General features: G+C 34.8%; 1 protein-coding gene across 1 annotated transcript; it reads right to left on the reverse strand.

Moving 5' to 3' along the window:
- Positions 1-14,098: 14,098 nt before the first annotated feature.
- Positions 14,099-16,389, reverse strand: LOC145042534 (BTB/POZ and TAZ domain-containing protein 1-like). The gene is made up of 5 exons (XM_078990977.1): positions 16,172-16,389; positions 15,797-15,930; positions 15,204-15,507; positions 14,723-15,042; positions 14,099-14,395 (listed from the first exon to the last, which is right to left on the reverse strand). The coding sequence occupies exons 1-5, from the start codon at positions 16,289-16,291 to the stop codon at positions 14,221-14,223; spliced, it is 1,053 nt and encodes a 350-aa protein (XP_078847103.1). The 5' UTR covers positions 16,292-16,389; the 3' UTR covers positions 14,099-14,220.
- Between the last annotated feature and the right edge of the window lie 2,439 nt (positions 16,390-18,828).

The raw sequence follows: 18,828 nt of genomic DNA on the forward strand, positions 1-18,828 counted from the left end.
TCGTGTTTTTTTGTTCAACACACGATAGGCGACTGAATTATGCAAATATCCAAGGAAAATTCCTTCATCAGCTTTTGGTTGAAACTTCAAAAGGTTGTCCTTAAGATTCATAATAAAGCACCTGCATCCGAAAACATGGAAAAATTTCACATTAGGTTTTCGATTATTTATTATTTCATATGGAGTGATATTAAAACGATGATGGATGAAAGATTTGTTTTAAGTAAAACATGCGATGGAGACAGCTTCAGCCCAAAGGTACTATGGAAGATTCGTATATGCTAGCATAGTTCTTGCTACTTCACATAGAGATTTATTTCTTCGTTCAACAACACCATTTTGTTGTGGTGTATATGGAGATGAAAAATTATGCGAAATTCCTTTATCCACCAAAAACGAATCAAGAATATTTTTCTTAAATTCAATTTCATGATCACTCTTTATCTTTCGAACCGTCTTCTTCAGTGTCGTTTCCATCTTCTTGATAAACTCAATCATGATTTGTGCAACTTTGGATTTTATTCTGAGAAAATAAACTCACGTGAATCTTGAAAATCATCAACAATTACTAAAATGTATCGTTTCTTGTTGAGTGTTGATACGGTCGATGGTCCACACAAATCAATATGTAAAAGCTCTAGTGGTTCGACAATCTTTGAATCAATCGTGATTGGATGACCTTGCTTATGTTGTTTTCCAACTTCACAAGTTGCACATAAAGAATCATTATCAAATTTAAGTACAGGTAAACCTCATACCAAATCTTGCAAGCTAAGGTTTGATGTAGCTTTTGAAAGTAGACATACATCAGGTTTGCCCACAATTAGATTGATGTCCAATGTAAACATGTCACATTTACTTTTGGATTTGAGCAAAACTTCTTTTATGTTGACATTCGAAATAATACTACCTTCTTTGTTAAAAAGTACTCGATTTCCAGTGCCTACCACAAGTTGTGATACACCTATCAAGTTGTGTTGAAGACCTTCGACATAAGCAACCCGATTCACTGTGAAGTGACCATTCGTTCTTTTCTTATACCCTTTGACTTGACACTTTTGATTGTTTCCAAATTTAACCACTCCATCATTCTTCAAGCTTCGAAAGTCTCTTAAGTTCTCCTTCTTCCCAGTCATGTGAAAAGAGCAACCACTATCAATGTACCATTTATTATCGTATTGCTCGTCATATAGTACCTGCAATTATTGAAAAATTTTAGGTGCCCAATGCTTTTTGGGTCATTGGTTATTAGCTTGAAATAAAGAATAAATTTTAGAAGTGAAATCCCAAGTTCGAACTTGTGTCTTGATACTATCAATTAAATCAACATAATTATCGAAAGATATTGAAATGAAACTTTTCGATAGTTTTGGATTTTCACTAGATTGCACCTCAGGCTTCTCAATTTTTGTTAATTTGTTGATTGGTTTCCATCTTTGAATTGGAGTATTCGAATCTTGAGAAGATAAACTTCCAGTTGTGGACTCATTCAAATACTTTTCGTATGCTGTTTTAATATGACCTTGAGAAAACTTTCCATACTTAAACCTTTTTCCTTGTCCCTCAAGCCAATGATTAACGGAATGAAATTATGATTTTCCTTTTGTACATGAAATCTTTGTTGGTTTTGTGATTGGAGGATTTGGAAAATTTGGCTTTTATGGTGTAAATTTTACTAATGATTTGAAGGTTTCGTGTGAAGTTGGTTAACTATTCATTGATTTTCGAACATTGTTAAGTTTTCGATCATTCACACCCTTTTGCGACGTCTCATACTTTCGAATGTTATCAAATTTTCGAACATGTGCAACCTTTTTATTAATTGAAAAGGTGTCTATTACATTCATTGGTTGATGAAAAGATGTATTTCGTGGTTTATCTATGACTAATGGCTTTTGAAAACTCTTTGATTTTGAAATATATGTTAAGTTGAATTTTGAAACACAGTTTTTCTCAAATGAATCTTTGGATTTAGTTAAAGAAAGTTTTTCCTTAGACACTACTTGCCAAAAAATTACCTTTCGTGCCTTTCTCTTTGAAACTTTATGGTCTTTTGAAAACTTATCAACAAGCACATTGAAATTATTTTAATTAAGTTTCACAATTGGAGTTGAATTAACAACTTCTTTTTCCTTTTCAGATTTAACAACCCATTTTTGTTTTGGTTTTTGTTGTTGAAAAACATACGAATTCTTAGTGAGGTTGCTTTCAACTATGTTTTGATTCGCAAAAAATACTTTGTTTGTTGAACATTTATTGTCCTCTTCGACCGATTTGTTGAATTCTGGCTTTATATTATCTGTATTTCCAGTGTTGACGAAGACTTGATTTGGAAACACAACATTATCAGTACATGTAAAATTTGGATACACAACTATGTTAGTTTCCTGAAAATGTGCTCCTTCGTCGCTCATCACTTTGTCAAACATTTCACTGTCACCATACACTTATTCAACAACTCTTGGAATTAAAGTTTCAGTTAAAACTTTCTTTTCTGCCTTACAAACATTCGAAACTTTATCTTCATCCTCCTCATCATCACTACTATCTGTCTGACTGTCTCGGACTTCCACATCATCAAAATCAAAAAATTTGAAGTAGAGGGTTTTCTAATGTCATCCTCAACCATCGAATCATTAATAATTTCTTTACCTTTGACCTTAGATGTGATATGAATGATAGATCACTGAGAACAATCAATACTTTCTTCTTCTTCAATTTCACTGATTTCGCTAACAATATCCAAATTCTCATCGACATCAACAAAATTAAGTTGTGAATCAAATTTCGAATGTTCAGTTCATTTCAAAATTTTCACTTGTTCATCTTTTGTCAAACTTTCATTAACAATATTAACCAATTCATCAGCATTTAAAAACTCATCTATCTTAACAACGCCATATGCAAACCTATCATCTACTACTTTGTTAAAATCAGCTATTGTGTTTTCACAATCATATGACATGACATCAACTTTTTCTCTTTCGAATGCAAAAGGTAACAATTAATGATGTTGTTCTTTGCTAATGTCAGAAGAATGATGTAAAGCAGTGAATTTGGCATACAAATGTTTGGTAGAGTTACAATATATGTTATGTTGTGCCAACAACATCCTTACATCCTTGTCTAGATTCTCTCTATCATTATTGACATTATGTAACTGTAACTCTAGATACTCTACCCTGCTACATTTTGTGTCTAGCAACTTTCGTGTCTCAAGCAATTGATTATTAAGTTTCTTTGTCTCGTTACTAACAGACACAACAATAGCATCAAAGTAAGCAACAGTATCATCAAAAGAAATTATTTCAGAATCATATGCATGTCAAGGAATATTAAAATATTCGAGTATAGAATGTACCTTGGTTGTCATAGGAGATTTGTCACTTGACTTCATAACAAAGCAACATCCAGATATCTCTTTCTCTTCTTCCTCCTCAAAGCTTGCAAACATGGCACCATGATTCGGATGCCTCATCTCCTCATCATCAGATCTGGATGACCAGATCTGATAAGTGCCACTTTATTCATCTTCACTCTCTCTTCTTGCCACTAGAGACAATCATGTTGCCTTCCCATGGACTTCTTCTAGTTTTTCAACATAATATGCTTCATCCGTGTTTCTATTCTTCTTTTCTTCTTTCTTTCGAAGCATACAATCAACTACAAAGTGATTTGCACAATTGCAATAATGACAGTCTATGCCAGAATCCCCTTTCAATTTCTTTTCTCCCTTAAACTTTTTCATCTTGTGATCATTCTTCTCAGACTTTTCAAACTTGTTTTTCTCTTCTTCACCAGACTTCATAAAATTTCCTTTCACCTCACTCTTCTTTCCTTTAGGATTAAAAGGCTTTTTGAAAAACTTTTTAACTCGATTATTCGAGTAAAAAGCTACATCTTCATCATCCGAATTAAAAAGAAAACCTTCTTCATCCGAATTCCCCTTTTTAGCAGACTCCACCTCAGTCACTTTTGAAACTAAAGCCAGTGGTCCTCCTAAACTCTGCTTCGATTCTTCAGCTATTTCAGAAACTTCTTTTTCGTGTGTGTTTAGCTGATTGTAAACATCATTCAAAGATGAACTATCGAAGCTCTGCTGATTTTTGATTATCATACTTAGACTTATCCATTCCTTCCTCAATCCCATAACAAAAGTAAGATTAAACTCCATTAAGGACCTTGTAATTCCATAGCAATTGCACCTGTAGATCAACTCATTTAGTCGATCGTAGTAGACTTTAATTGTTTTAGTTTCCTTCTTTCTAAACTCCTTCAGTTCAACCAAACACTGCTTTATAGAATTGATCTTTGTCTTCTCACTTCCTTGATACTTTTTTTAGAGTATTCCAAATCTCCTTAGCAGTTTTACAACCACAAATATAGTTGTAAACAATAGGTGGCAAAGCACCTCTCAACTCTCTCATGCATCGCTTTTCATTGTTTTTCAGTTTTGTTTGTTGATCTTCAACAGCAGAAGTAGTTCCAGATGAACCTATGTTTTGAAAATTCACTGGAGGTTGAACTGTTCCACTGATGCAATTCCATAACTCTTCATCAAGCCCGTTAACATAATCTTACATACTATCAGCCCGCTGATCATAATAATCAGGAATTAACATTGGAATTTTGGTTGATGATCCAAGCATATGAGAAAACGAAGTCATTGAATTGATATTGAAATTCGCCATTGATGAACAGATGAAGTTTTTTATGATTTTTGAATTAACAACGAGAATTTGAAAATGATTATCTAAAACGATTCACAAAATCTAGTAAAACACACGATTCAACAATCCAAATGCAGAATCAAATCACAATCTTAGATCTAAGAGAATTTTTCAATTTCAAAAGGCATGGAAACTTTTGAATCAAAAAGTTGATTCAAAAACTTTTTGAACAATTGAAAATCAGATCATAGAGATGATTCATGCTCTGATACCAATTGAAGAATCAATGAATCGAGTATGGTATTAATCACCGTTGATATTGAAGAAAGAATGAGTAATTTAACACAACATGTAAATAAGATTTCGCTTCAGCTCTATTATGCTTTGTGTGTTTACAGAGAAAAATAGACAAGGCTATCAAAGTTGTTTAACTCTAGTAAATGATCCTATTTATAGGATACATAAAGCGTACAAAAAATATACTAAGGTATTATCACTTAAGCTTCGTATAAAAGCGCCCTAGTAAAATAGATTACAATTCTATTACGCTTTGTGTGTTTACAGAGAAAATATACAAGGCTGTCAAAGTTGCCTCCCCCTGACTTCAAACTTATCTCCTTGTGTCTCTGTATTTCTAGTATGCACTAAACATCCAAAAGTTTCATGTGGGTGTAATCCGGTTTTCTGTCGAACAAAATTTCGAAAGGTGTTTTGTGATCAATTACTTTGGATGGCAACCTATTGATGATGTAGGTTGCTGTCAACACACATTCCACCCATAATTTGGTGGGTAATTTAGCCTCAAACTTCAAACAGCTAGCGATTTCGAGTAGGTTCCGGTCTTTTCTCTCTACTATGTCATTGTAACATCCGGAATTCCAGGTATCATATTTTGATTATTTATTTTTGTCAAGAAGAGGGACTTGACGAGTAGACGCCTAGACTCGTTGAGTAGGATCGCGATTTGCTGACTGGATTTAATGAAGGGACTCGACAAGTCGGGGATTCGAATCGACGAGTCCGCACTGTGGGCAGAAACCCTAAATCCTCGGGCCCATGCCCTATTTAAGGGATCTTATGGCCCTCATTTGTGGCCACCTTCACCCTTGAGAGCACCAGAGAACCAGAGAGCATAGTGAGTGATAGAAAAAGCTATTTGCATCATTTCTAGTGTAATTTTGCAAGAAAGAAGGAAGGAGGGCAAGCTAGACAGGTTAAGGAGCTCATATCTACTACCATTTTATCGGACAAGGCTACTAGAGGTATAGATCTATGCTCAATCTCGTGTTTATGGTGATCTACTTGAATCTAGGGTTTTCTTACTCCTTCTTTAGCTTGGATTCAAAACATAAGAGGTCCCAAGGTCGAATGCTTCTTAGATCTGGACCTTTAGAGGTCCAGAGAGTCCCAACCATCTTGCTTTATTTTGTTCCATTGTAGATATAAACCTAGGTTGCCATTTTAGAAGCTATTTCACCAAAAGAAGCATTATAGACATTGCATAAGTGTAAAGATTGGACCTTTACGTGATTATTGAGTATGGTAAGTTCAGATCTATAGGTTAGAGAAATAGATCTGACCTCAGAAGGTCATTTGAGTATTGCCATGGAAGGAAATCGTCGAGTCCATAAGGGAACTCAACAATTCGATTCGGGGTTGCCCCGCGATTCATGACCAGTGGTAACCTGTCGAGTGGAAGGTTCACTCGATGAGTTGAGTGAGACCTTAAAAGGATACAGAGGACACGCTTGGACTTGCCAAGTCACCCATGTGCACTCGACGAGTCTGGTCAAAGTTTGACTGTTAACTAGAGTTGACTTCAGCTGACCTTGGGGTTTTGGTCAAGCTGATTCAAGAGAGGTCAGATGTAACGACCCAAAAATCACGACTAAAAATTTCTTTTAAAACATTAATAAAACCATATTTATAAAAACCGTATCATAAGTCATAACACAAATTTTGAGTTTTAATTCAAAACATAATCTCATTATCATAGTAAAACACTCCCAGGCTAAACGACTATGGTGTGTGCACTACAACCTCGCCGAGCTCCTCTTTTGAAAACTGAGTACCTGAAACCAAAAACTGAAACCGTAAGCACAAAGCTTAGTGAGCTCCCCCAATCTACCGCATACCATACAATAACATATAAAGCACATACTGGGCCTTGCCCACTGCATCGGACCGAGGTCCGGACTAACTGGGGCCTTGCCCCCTACATCGGACCGAAGTCCAGAAACTAACTGGGACCTTTTCCCCTGCATCAGACCGAAGCTCTGACTAACTGGGGCCTTGCCCCTGCATCGGACCGAAGTCCGAAAACTAACTGGGACCTTGTCCCCTGCATCGGACCGGAGTCCGAACTAACTGCATCAGACCGAAGTCTGGAATTAACTGAACAAAGCATAACATAAACATATCAATTAGCATGAACACACATATACTGCATATTGCATCAGGCCGTAGCCCAGAACACATAACACATAAATCTTGTCTGAGCCACGAAGGCATCAAACATATTGACTACTACATCGGACCGAAGTCTGGAACTGTTGTTAACTAAACGGGCCGACATTGTAGCCTTACACCCGTTCCTACTGGAAGGAAACTCACCTTGTGATGCTGACTGCTGAACTCCTGAATGAGAAATCCCCGACTGCTGCTCCGGGTGCTTCCCAGCTATCATGGAAAATAAAATACTAAATCAGAATAAACATTCTCCCATGGGTAAAATGACCATTTTACCCCTATTATGGCATGGTCACAACATGGCCCAAAAACCCTCAATTCCTTCTAAGCCTATCCATGGCCCCACTAATGGCCCAATTTGCTATATTGGGCCCAAAGCCCTTTATTGGACCTTAATCAAGCCTAATGCTAAATCTTTGGTCCTTAGCAACTGAATTCTGATGGCCCAATAAGGCCCAAGAACCCTAAGTCTCAACTCAGCCCACACCGAGGCCCAAAATGCAATAAGCCCAACTGACTGCGTTACGTGGGGCGTACTCTGATGTACGCTTATCATACTGGCCTGCAAGAGACTACGCGGGGCGTACCTGCAATTACACGCAGCGTACTCATTTTGTTAAGACACTTCCCATTAAGCACTTAATACTCCGACTCAAGAGCCATAAACTTAGATCTAGGTCTTATTCCATTCTCTAATCCATAAAGTTGCTTGCTTTACGGCTTCCATGACTTATATAAGTCCCAACTCCAAAACCCATGTTCTAATTCCATGAAAGAACGTCTTAACTCATGCATGAACTCATTAGGACCATAAAGATCGGAACTTTACTGCTTATGGGACTCATATGACTCTAAGGGAGGCAGCCATGGTCTTAAAAACGAGCTTAAGTCATAAAGTCTCAATCTTGGGACCAAAAAGGTCCATAAACTTGTACTAAGGAGATATAAGAGGTTAATCATCAAGCTCAAGAATTTTTACCTTGCAGAGGTCCAAAATGAAGCACTTATCCCAGATCTACAAGCTCTAGCTTCAAAGGATCCTCCTTGCCAACCTTCTTCTCTTTGCTTCCAAACTTTAATCCACCAAAATGGGTTCTCCAAGTTCAAGATCTCATAAAATGAAGATAGGGACGTTCTAGGGTTTCCTCTGAGGTTGGGGAGGCTGGTATGGGGGCTAGGGTTGGAGCTATAATGTCCTTTATATAGTGCTTGTCCAAGAATTTGGGTTTTTAAGATGTTAGCGTACGTTGGGCGTAACTCCCGTACGCCGGGCGTACGCCTATAAGACCCGCGATCTTTTTCCCCTTTACGATGGGCGTACACCAGCCTTACGTTGGGCGTACTCAGCTAAACACGCGCACCCCAACACGCATGAATGGTCTTCTATGCAAACTTTTCTCTATAAGGGCCATTCTTGCCAAATCTTCAAAGTGTCATAACTCTTTCATTATAGATCCGATTCTGATGAACTTTATATCCATGGAAAGGTGACAAGAAACCCTAAGTTTCTAACAACACAAACCGGCCTGAAAACTTCTCAAACAATAACTCCAAATTTAATAAAGGACTAAAATGCCCCTCGCCTTGGGCTCTGAAATTCCATAAACGAATATTTTAGAACTGGGCGTTACATCAGAGAGGGGTAGAATGGTCTTCTACCCATTATTAGAGATAAGAACATGAGAGGATTTTGATTTGAGATGTTATCCTGTTAATAGGAGGAGACTAGGTCGGGGGATTCGAGCACGAGAGTTTATACGACTTCATACGAGGTGAGTATTCTCACTATACTTTAACTAGAGTGGTAATTAGAGTTATGTGACAGAGTAATTTGTAAGCTATTTATATGATGTAATTTCTATGTGATTTGTTCCATGTATGATTCATAGTTTACAGAGTTAGGACCGGAAGGTCCACAGAGTTAGGACCAGAGGGTCCATAGAGTTATGGGACTGGAGGGTCCCACTGAAACACATTGACTAGAGGTTCAAACAAAGTTATAGCCTCGAGTGGCTAATATATGTTGTATGTGGTATTTTAGGGAACTCACTAAGCATTTATGCTTACAGTGTTATGTGTTATGTGTTTCAGGTACTAGCGAGGATCGCGAGAAGGCGTCAGCATGATCCGTACACACTGACAGATGATTGTATTTTGTGATCTTGGGATATGTTTTATTATGATGATATTTGACAAACATGATATTTGAAAATATTGTATGAGTTTTATGTCGTTTGAAAAATGAAAATTGTTTTAAATTTTCACGTCGTTACAGTCATTTTGTTGGGGGGGGGGGGTGTGATGCAAGATGTCACAAGCATGATCCCCTCCGATGCATAGAAGTCACTCATAACATGTGATAAAAACTCTCCATAATTGTCGCTTCTTATTCTTTTTATCCTTTTTTTTAAATTGTGCTTTGACCATGTTACAAAACTCAACTAAAAATTTGCTTACTTCATATTTGTATTTCAGGAAAAAGACCCAAACAACTCTACTGTGATCATCAACTATTGTTAAAAAATAGCGAGCCCCAGTAAAGGAAGGTGTAAAATATCCACCCTAAATGTCACAATGTACTAATTCAAAAGAATCAATGGTTTTACTAGATGAAATGGGAAATCGTAAACATGTGAACTTTGCCTTTACACATGAGTCATAAATTTTATTTTTCAAACTAAGACTAGATTTCTTTTAAAAAAATCAAGTCTACGTAGCTTAGATTCTGATGCATACCCAAGTATTCTATGCCAAATCTCAACATTCTGATTACTTTCCATAACTCTTGTCTTTTTTTCTTTAGAATCCATCTGATAGAGCCCACCTTCATGCTTACCCACACCAATCAAACTTTTCGTGGCTAAGTCCTGTGCAACACAAAAACCACGAAAAAATGTCACAGCGCAGTTCAAATCATCTGTTAGATGTCCTACCGATAATAAATTGCAATTGAATGAGGGAATATATATATATATATATATATATATATATATATATATATATATATATATATATATCACATTCCTAATCTTCATGCCATTTGGTAGCCTGTTATTTCCTTTTCCCTTAACCAGAATCAAGGCACCATTAGGGATAACAGTTGGTGCTTCATAACTAAAGTTGACTTTACTTTCATGTAAACTTTGATCACCAATCATATGTTCTATTGCACCTGTATCAACAATCCAAGGTTCACTTTCTATTGTCTTATCAACCATGTTTGCGCTTGCACTTGCATCATCACTGCTCTCAACCTTCTTGTCAATGGAGAGATGCTTGACTACCATTTGATATTATTCATTCGTGAGTCCAGCAACAGGACTTGAATTAGCATTAGCCCAAGAGTATCTTAGATTTTCCTTTTCTATCTTCCCTTTCCCTGACCACCACTCTGGATATATGATCACCCTGAAACATCCAGTTTTGTTGTGCCTATTTTTCCCAGATATTGTGCAATGTTCCACTTCTTGGTTTGTGCGTTTCGTTTCCTTGGGCATGCCCCTGTTTCTTGAATCTGCAACCTAATTCAATGCATCTTGTTTTCTCATGCTGATGGTTTGATACGCCGCCACATCATGGTGCATCCTTCTCGTGGATGAGATGGCACGTTTCTTTTCATCTTCACAAACTAGATGCTAAGCCTCTCCAAGTGTTGGTGTAGGTTTCGATGTGAGGATTTGAGTTCTCACAGTCGAAAAAACATAATCAGTCCCAATAGCAATTCATACAATCTTTCTTATTCTTTAGACTCAGTCAATTTCTTCCAAACATCACACATGTATTTTCCACATGTGCGAGAATGTAAAGGGCACACTGATTGAATCTCATCCCACACACTTCTTATCTTAGTGTAGTAGGCAGAAATTGAAGCTTTATCTTGGTGTGTGATCGTTATTGTTCTTTTTAGCTCATAAGCACAAGGGGCACTCTCTTTTCCAAATCGTTCTTTGAGATCTCACATCTCTGCCAATGTGGAAGCATTCTTCACGCTGGATCTGATGCTTTTCTCCATTGTTGTGGTGAGCTATCCTTTAACCATGGCATCACACCTCATCCACATCAAGTATTCAACTGCATTTTCTTCTAGTTTCTCAATGGTTCGATTCAAAAATCCCATCTTGTTCCTTACAAATAAGAAAATTTTCATCTCTTGTGACCAATCGTTGTAGTTGCTATCGGTCAGTATGTCATTCACTTATATATGTTTGGGATAATCAGACGCATGCAGGTAATAGGGTGAATTGGAGTTGATGTTTGTAGCTTCATTTCTTTTCTTACCGGAGCTATCTTCATCACTGGTATCCATAGTAGGGTTTTTCTTTTATGTTGAATCAATCCTCTCCGATACCATATAGAAATTGATTAAATGAGAACTTAACTTTCATTGATCTTTTGTAGGGTTTTAAAAACAATACTTTTGAAGCTAACAAAACGTAAAGATAAGAATCCTAGCAACATAAACTAAAGATAAAGATACAATTTCAAATAACATTTGAATTCCTTTAACTCTTTCTTGCAGTACTTTACTTCTATGGTTGCCAAGTCAAAAACAATTTCCTTACAATTGAAAACATGTTTGATTAAAATTCCTCTATAATTCTATATTGACGTTTGCAAAAACAACTTCTGCTTTATATATATTATACTGGTATGATACTTTTTTCATGCACATGGATTCAAGTTTGAGCCAACGGACAAATACATCGTTTTCTTTTAGAATCTCTTGTAGAATGGTGTTATGAAAGTATAGTTGAATTTAGACTAGGGATTTAAGATCTTTCTTCAAATCTTTCTCAATTCAATTAGTTTGTCTTCTGTTTCTAAACACATCCAGTACATCATCATAATTTTCTTGATCGAATATCGCTCGCATCTTGATTTGTCATAATGAGAAACTTGTATCTCGATCTAGCAGACGAATGTTAGTGATTAGGTTTAGGCACATGCTCTTTAGGGTTTAGCCATTAGGGTTTAAATATTATCTATATATTCCTATGTAATTGTTTATTTTTTTATTTATTTTTTTTTCTATGAAACTCTGCAAGGATCAATATTAAATGACACTCCAAAAAAAACAAATAAACATAAGAAATTCATATGTTATGAACATTGACCAACTTAAAAGATATAAAACCCCATAGTATAATTATAGATTAAAAATTGGAACTAGGTTTAGAGTATAACAATTACATAGAAATATATAGATAATACCTAAACAATAATTGCTAAACTTTAAAGGAGTTGGGCCTAAACCTAATCATTAACACGGAAGGTAGTATCTAAATGATGTCATTGTCGAATATCAGCTTAACGGATTAAAATAAAATTGATTTGAAACTTTTTTGCTAGTTTAGATAAAATATTAAAATCAATGAAACATGTGTAGGTTTAGGAGAATATGGACAAGATCTTTGCATGTTTACGGGAAAGTCAATTGATGGAAACATTTGCAGCTTTCAAGAATGTCGATGAAAATTTTAGTAGCTTTCAAGAACTCATTTATGATAGTATTTGTTGTAAATATCTACCAAACATGGACAAGCATATCTAGTATAAGAGCAATCTAAAGGCACATATCTAGTATAAGAGCAATCTAAAGGCACACCAACAGAATGGAAATCCTTGCGAAAACCCACAAGGAGGTCGACTAGATATTATTAAAATGAGTAAATTACACGAATGGTCCTTATGGTTTAGGTAATTTGCGTGTTTGGTCCTTAACATAGTTTTTAATTCGAAAGGTCTCTACTATTTGTTTTTGTTACGCGTTTGGTCCCTCTCTTATCTAAAATTCTATTTTACCTTAAATTTTTTAATTTAATTAAATAAATACACACTCAACCCCATCCTCATTACCTTATCTTACTTACCACATTATTTTTTCTTATTTAAATAATAGTCATTTTAAGTAACACAGGGACCAAGAGTGTAACAAAAACAAACAGTAGGGACCAAACCTATAACAAAGACAAACAATAGGGACTTTACGAGTTAAAAAAATAAATTAAGGATCAAACGCGCAAATTACCTCAAATCATAGGGACCAGTCGTGTAATTTACTCTATTAATATCGATGATGCCTGAGGATGCTACAAAATTGATGAAGAGGCAGGATAATTTTGATGTCTACCAATCAAAACATCAAGCCTATTATTCATAGACTGATAACAAGTTTCCAAACAAAGGTTATATAAAAACATGCCTAATACAAAGGAGAAAGAATTAAATAAAAAACATTTGAGAATTCGTTTCACTAAAACAACACGTACAACCACAAATACACCTAATATATATTCCATTAATTTATGCAATTGTGCATAAAGTCAAAGTAGTTAACTAATTATGTTAAATTTTTATAGGTACAATCAATTTCAATCTTTATATAGCAAAATACATAACTTCAAGCCATATGTAAACCTAAAAGTTAACAAAACCATAGAAAAAAAAACAAAACAAAAGATGTTTTTTTGTATGAACAACAATTATTAAAAATGATACACAAAAGTTTAATAAAAGAAAAAAAAAAGTTAGATAGTATGAGATTAAAAATTATGTAATTAACACAAAAATTGTATATATTTATAAACTTTGGCTAGTGATCTTTTTTTGATCAGTCTCAGACAGTGTTGGGTCGGTCTCGTACAGATCTTGTTTCGTCTAGAAACGGTCTGGTCTTTTTTGGGACCAGCCTCAGAACGGTTTGGTTTTTCTCGGACAGTCTTGAGTCGGTCTTTTTTCGATCCGCTCTTTTTTAGGACCGGTCTTTTTCCGTTCCAATCTCGTTTTAGACCAGTCCGATCTAAATCTTTTTCCAGGTTCGGTTTGGAGTTCGGTCCGAGACTGATCCTTTTGCGTAGGTCTAATTTAACGTCCAAATGGTAACAACATTATGTGTACATGGGTCCTCCCCTAACACTATTTATGACCAACCAATCTATTGAATAAAAAACAAAAACAAATAGATAAAATATACATAAATTTCTATGATATTCCACACAATACACAATACACATCCTTTGCTATTTCCTCATAGCTAGAAAGAAAAAGAATCAAACAACTATTTTGTTTTCTTATATTATAATTAGCAAACTAAATTTCTAATGCCATAATCATTTTTTGGTGTTGGATCCTTTTCGTTCCTTTTCTTTTTCGGCAATAACAACGAAGATGTGGCTTTTGCCAAGGTCACCTTTCTAACCAACAACTCCCATCTTCCCTCTTCCTTCTTGTTTTTCATATTTTGCGCCTTTAATGGCCTGAAAAAAAAATACATTTAAAAAAAAAATCAGTAAATGATTATTACACTATTTTAAAGTATGGTAAAAAACTGATTTATCGTCAAACATTGTTAAAAAAAATGCATATTGAATTTATTTTGATTTATTTATCGTGTCTTTTATGCGGAAAATTATTGCACATAATGCTTTTGTCTACCAAAATTATTGCAACCTTCTCAACTACTCTTCACATGTTAAACACCTGTCTTCTAGAACCCAAATCGGGTACACAGGTACCCGGTCCGGGTCAAATCTACCCGAACCATTAAAATTTATGTAAAATTTTGAAAGAAAACTATGGGTTACCTGCAAAGGGGAACTTTACAAGTTGAATCAGGTAATTCGCAGATAGAAGAATGGAGTTTGAAAAGTTGCCACATCCTTTTGCACCTAACACACCCTCCATTCACTCTGTTCTTACAGTTTGCCACGTGTTGAATCGAGAGCTGCAACCCTTGACATGTTGAGAATTTGCTACATGGAGACATGTTCTTAGTGGGTTCTTTGTTGCATGGTCCTACACTTATGCAACCTTCTGTGCAAATATGTTCTAAACAATCCATGGCTTCACTCAATTGAATATACAAGTTCTGTTCTTTCCTACGCTTCCTGCTTCTCTTCCTCAACTGCACATTATTTTAATCCGAATCAATAATCAGATAGAAATCAATTTGTTTATTAATGTTTGATTGTAGGATAGGTAAACTTTTTTTTATTAAGACCACTTAAGAAGAAATTACACTCTGTTCTTAGATTGTTTCTTGAATAGTTTTAACAGAATACTCACCGATTCAGATTCATCGATGACCTGGAGGATTTCGAGCTCAAGGAAAGGATCATTGGTTTGAAGAAACTTCCAGCCTTCAGTTTTCTCAACGGCTTTGAAGCTATTAGACACGAGTTTCACACATTTGAGGTAAAGATCAGGTGCATCGCAGAGTCTCGCAAGTTGAAGAACATCAACTACGTTCTCAATTGTTAACCGTTCGATCAAGGCTTTGCTACATCGCGATTTCAGTTGTGGGACCAGGTAGACATGAGAAAGAGCCAATAGATGAATCCCGAATTTCTCCATGTCGTCTTCTGTGCACCTGAAAACGATGGCGTTTCGAACGATTAAAAAAAGTTACCGGCGGCGTTGCTTTTTAAATTACTGGCGGTGCTCGGCGGAAAGGGATAACTGTCAGTTTACATTAGAAGTGGTGCCAGATGTGCCATGAAGAATGGACGGTGCAGATGTTTATTAATAAAAATTAGGTTACCATTTAAATAAATCTTTGAAATAACAGAAAAACGATTATAACAATATAATATACGAATAATTAAATAATAAATATATAATATACGAATAAAATGGTTGGCTTGTGGTTGGGAACTAACTTGTTTGAATAAAGGAATCCGACGAACACCTCGACGGCGTCACACGGAACGCCGAGTATGGGAACAGTCTTCTCGGAGCTCCGATGCTTTCGCGGTTTATCAATTATGTTTTTCAACACTGTCGAAGCGGATGCCTGAAAGCACATAGTAAACAAATCACAAATTAATATATTAAGATCCTTGAATCTCACAAGTTGAATGAATGCAAAAGACATACAAATCTATCGGAAAAACGACAACTGTTCCCGTGAAAATCACATCGCCGGGTTTAGTTAGAGGCTTTTCCGATTGACTGTTTGTCTTCAAACGAAGAACTTTATTTTATGAGCTTTTTGGTGCGACAACATTTTCGATCTTCCATGAATGAGTGATTACCAGAATGTTAGCATGAGCCGGAATCCTTCGGCCACCGGAAGTTAGAATTTGGATATAGGTATCCGTGGGTTCACCGGAAGCATTGTCGGATTCAGTAGTAGATGCCGGTCTTTTACACATCTTGCTGGAAAATCAGTCGTTTACTATCGTTTTTCGTTTAGATTGGTATGAAAGTATACGGAGTAGTCCAAACTTTTCGCCGATGTATTAGATTCAGGCCTAGGATGTCTGATTTTATAGACAGCTCAAAGCCAACCATGTTTAAAAGATCTCAAAGTACAAGTTCGGTCCTTAAACTATTTACAACCATTCAAATTTAGTCCTTTCAGAATATCTTTTTAGTATATTAACCAAAAACCAGACATCAATGAAAATGAGGGAACTTTTTTTCCTTCCATATTTTAGACCTTTTCCTTATTTTCTTATAACAATAATCCTTGTGTATTTAAAAAAAAAATGATAAACCATGTGAATAGCTTACATCAACTCATCCTAAGACTCATATAAAATCAATTGCGAAAACACTCTTGATGTTTTGGGTGTGATAGTATTTGAACTATGTATTGCAAAATATATAGTCAAAAACATTTTCTAATTTTCTTGTACATATCTAAACATGTTTTTTAATTTTGCTGAAAAAAGAAAACTTATCAATTTTAACCAAATAGGCTTTCTAAATTTTATACTAAAAATGAAAATGAAAACCGATAGAATATACATATCTATGTTGAAATAACATACATGAAAACATTGTTTTTTAAATAATTATTAAATAGTGGAAAACTATTTTCTAACTTTGCATTCCTTTTAGACAAGTTTACTGAAAAGTAGAAAAATTTCGACAATGAAATTGTAGAAAACTGTTTTGGTTTCTTGTAAAAGATTTTTAAGAGAAGATTTAGAATTTTCATTTTCAAATTTTAGCATAAAATCTTTTAAAACGTGTTTATTAAAACTGGATGAGTTTTTTATTTTTCAATTTAGAAATTAAAAAACAAGTTTGGATGTTTATTTTCTATATTTTTCATTTATCAATTTTTGTTATTAAAACAATACAATATCTAACATATTTCCTATATAATTAGAAAATATTGTGAGTTGTTATTAAGGACACGTCCAACTAAAGTTCTAATGCAAGAATTACAGAAACGGTCCCTATGTTATTAATTTAATGAATTCTAAAAATGGTCTTCGTGTCGTAATAAAATTACAAAGAGTTCCATGTGTCCGAATATTTTGCATAAAATAGACAAAATTACTGAAATGGTCCCTGAACAAAAGCATATATATATATATATATATATATATATATATATATATATATATATATATATATATATATATATATATATATATATATATATATATATATATATATATATATATATATATATATATATAATCTCTGTGTAATATCAGATTAGTAAAAACTAAAAAAAAAGGTTCACCTTGTAATAGTAAAATACAAAAATAGTCGTTGTGTACTTATATTTGTAGGAAATAACCTTTTGTATTAGCTTATTGAATCGAAAATACATTTTTATATTATTCAAATAGTTTATAAATAAATTTTACCCTTACAAATTATGTTAAATGTATTTTTAAAATTAAATATATGATAAGTGAGGATGGGTGCGAGTGGGAGTGTACCATCCTGTTTCAAAAAATTTCTTATTTTGAGATTATGGGCATTTGATTAAAAAGACCTTGGTTTTCAAAGGAATATGGTTTAGACCTTATTAAATGTTGATAATATTGGTTATATGGTGTAAGCCATTGGGTTGTGGTTTGGAGCCAAATGGGTAAAATGGGAAAACTTATATGTTAGGCTTATTGCTTAGATTATGGTTTTTAGTTTAACATGTGTTAAGCTACAATTAACTATATAGAAGTGTGGGGCTCGTCAATACCTTTTTGTGGATGTAAAGATCGCCGAAAACAAAGTTGAAATGAAGAAAGTTATGGTTGTTTGAAGTTATGGTAGATTTAGGTGAAAAGTCATGGCTACGGCATTGGGATCAGACCCACGACATGGCAATCAGTCAAGCCTAAGCCCATGATTCTTTTTAGGGTTTTCACTGTATTTAAGCTTAAGATTCTGCATTTTTTTGGCATTTTAGTAGCCTCCACCACCTCTAGGACCCCTTAGGAGAAACCTTAGTATCTACCTTAAAGATTTAAGCTTCTTCTCTCTCTTATTTCCTCTTTTGGGTACTTTTTAGGTTATTTTAATGAATTTTGAAGATCAAAAAGGTTACTTTGGTTGCAAGGAATGATGCATCAAATTTGGATCCATCAAAATACACTTCATTTCTTGACTATTTTAAGTATAAAGTTCCAATATTACTATCTAGTTCTTTAGATTTTGTCATTTGGGGTTTTTGGCACTTTTGGTCCATTTTATCGTTAATCTTGGAGTTAAGTGGACTCCAACATCTTTTGATCAGTTTGAAATGTTTCTTGGACCTCATGGACTAAGAAAGTTATGATCTTTTGCTTTCCCTTTTAGACATACAAGTTATCTTGGTCCTTTAGGCCATTTTGGTGTATTAAAGTTTGATCATGAATGATTGAGCAATTTTTATGGATAAAGATAGAAACTTTATCCCTCTAGATACCTGAGTGATTCAAATATGGAAGTGGAAGACTTGGACTTA

The sequence above is a fragment of the Lactuca saligna genome, chromosome 4, assembly GCF_052625555.1.
Source record: "Lactuca saligna cultivar CGN05327 chromosome 4, ASM5262555v1, whole genome shotgun sequence".
Taxonomy (NCBI): domain Eukaryota; kingdom Viridiplantae; phylum Streptophyta; class Magnoliopsida; order Asterales; family Asteraceae; genus Lactuca; species Lactuca saligna.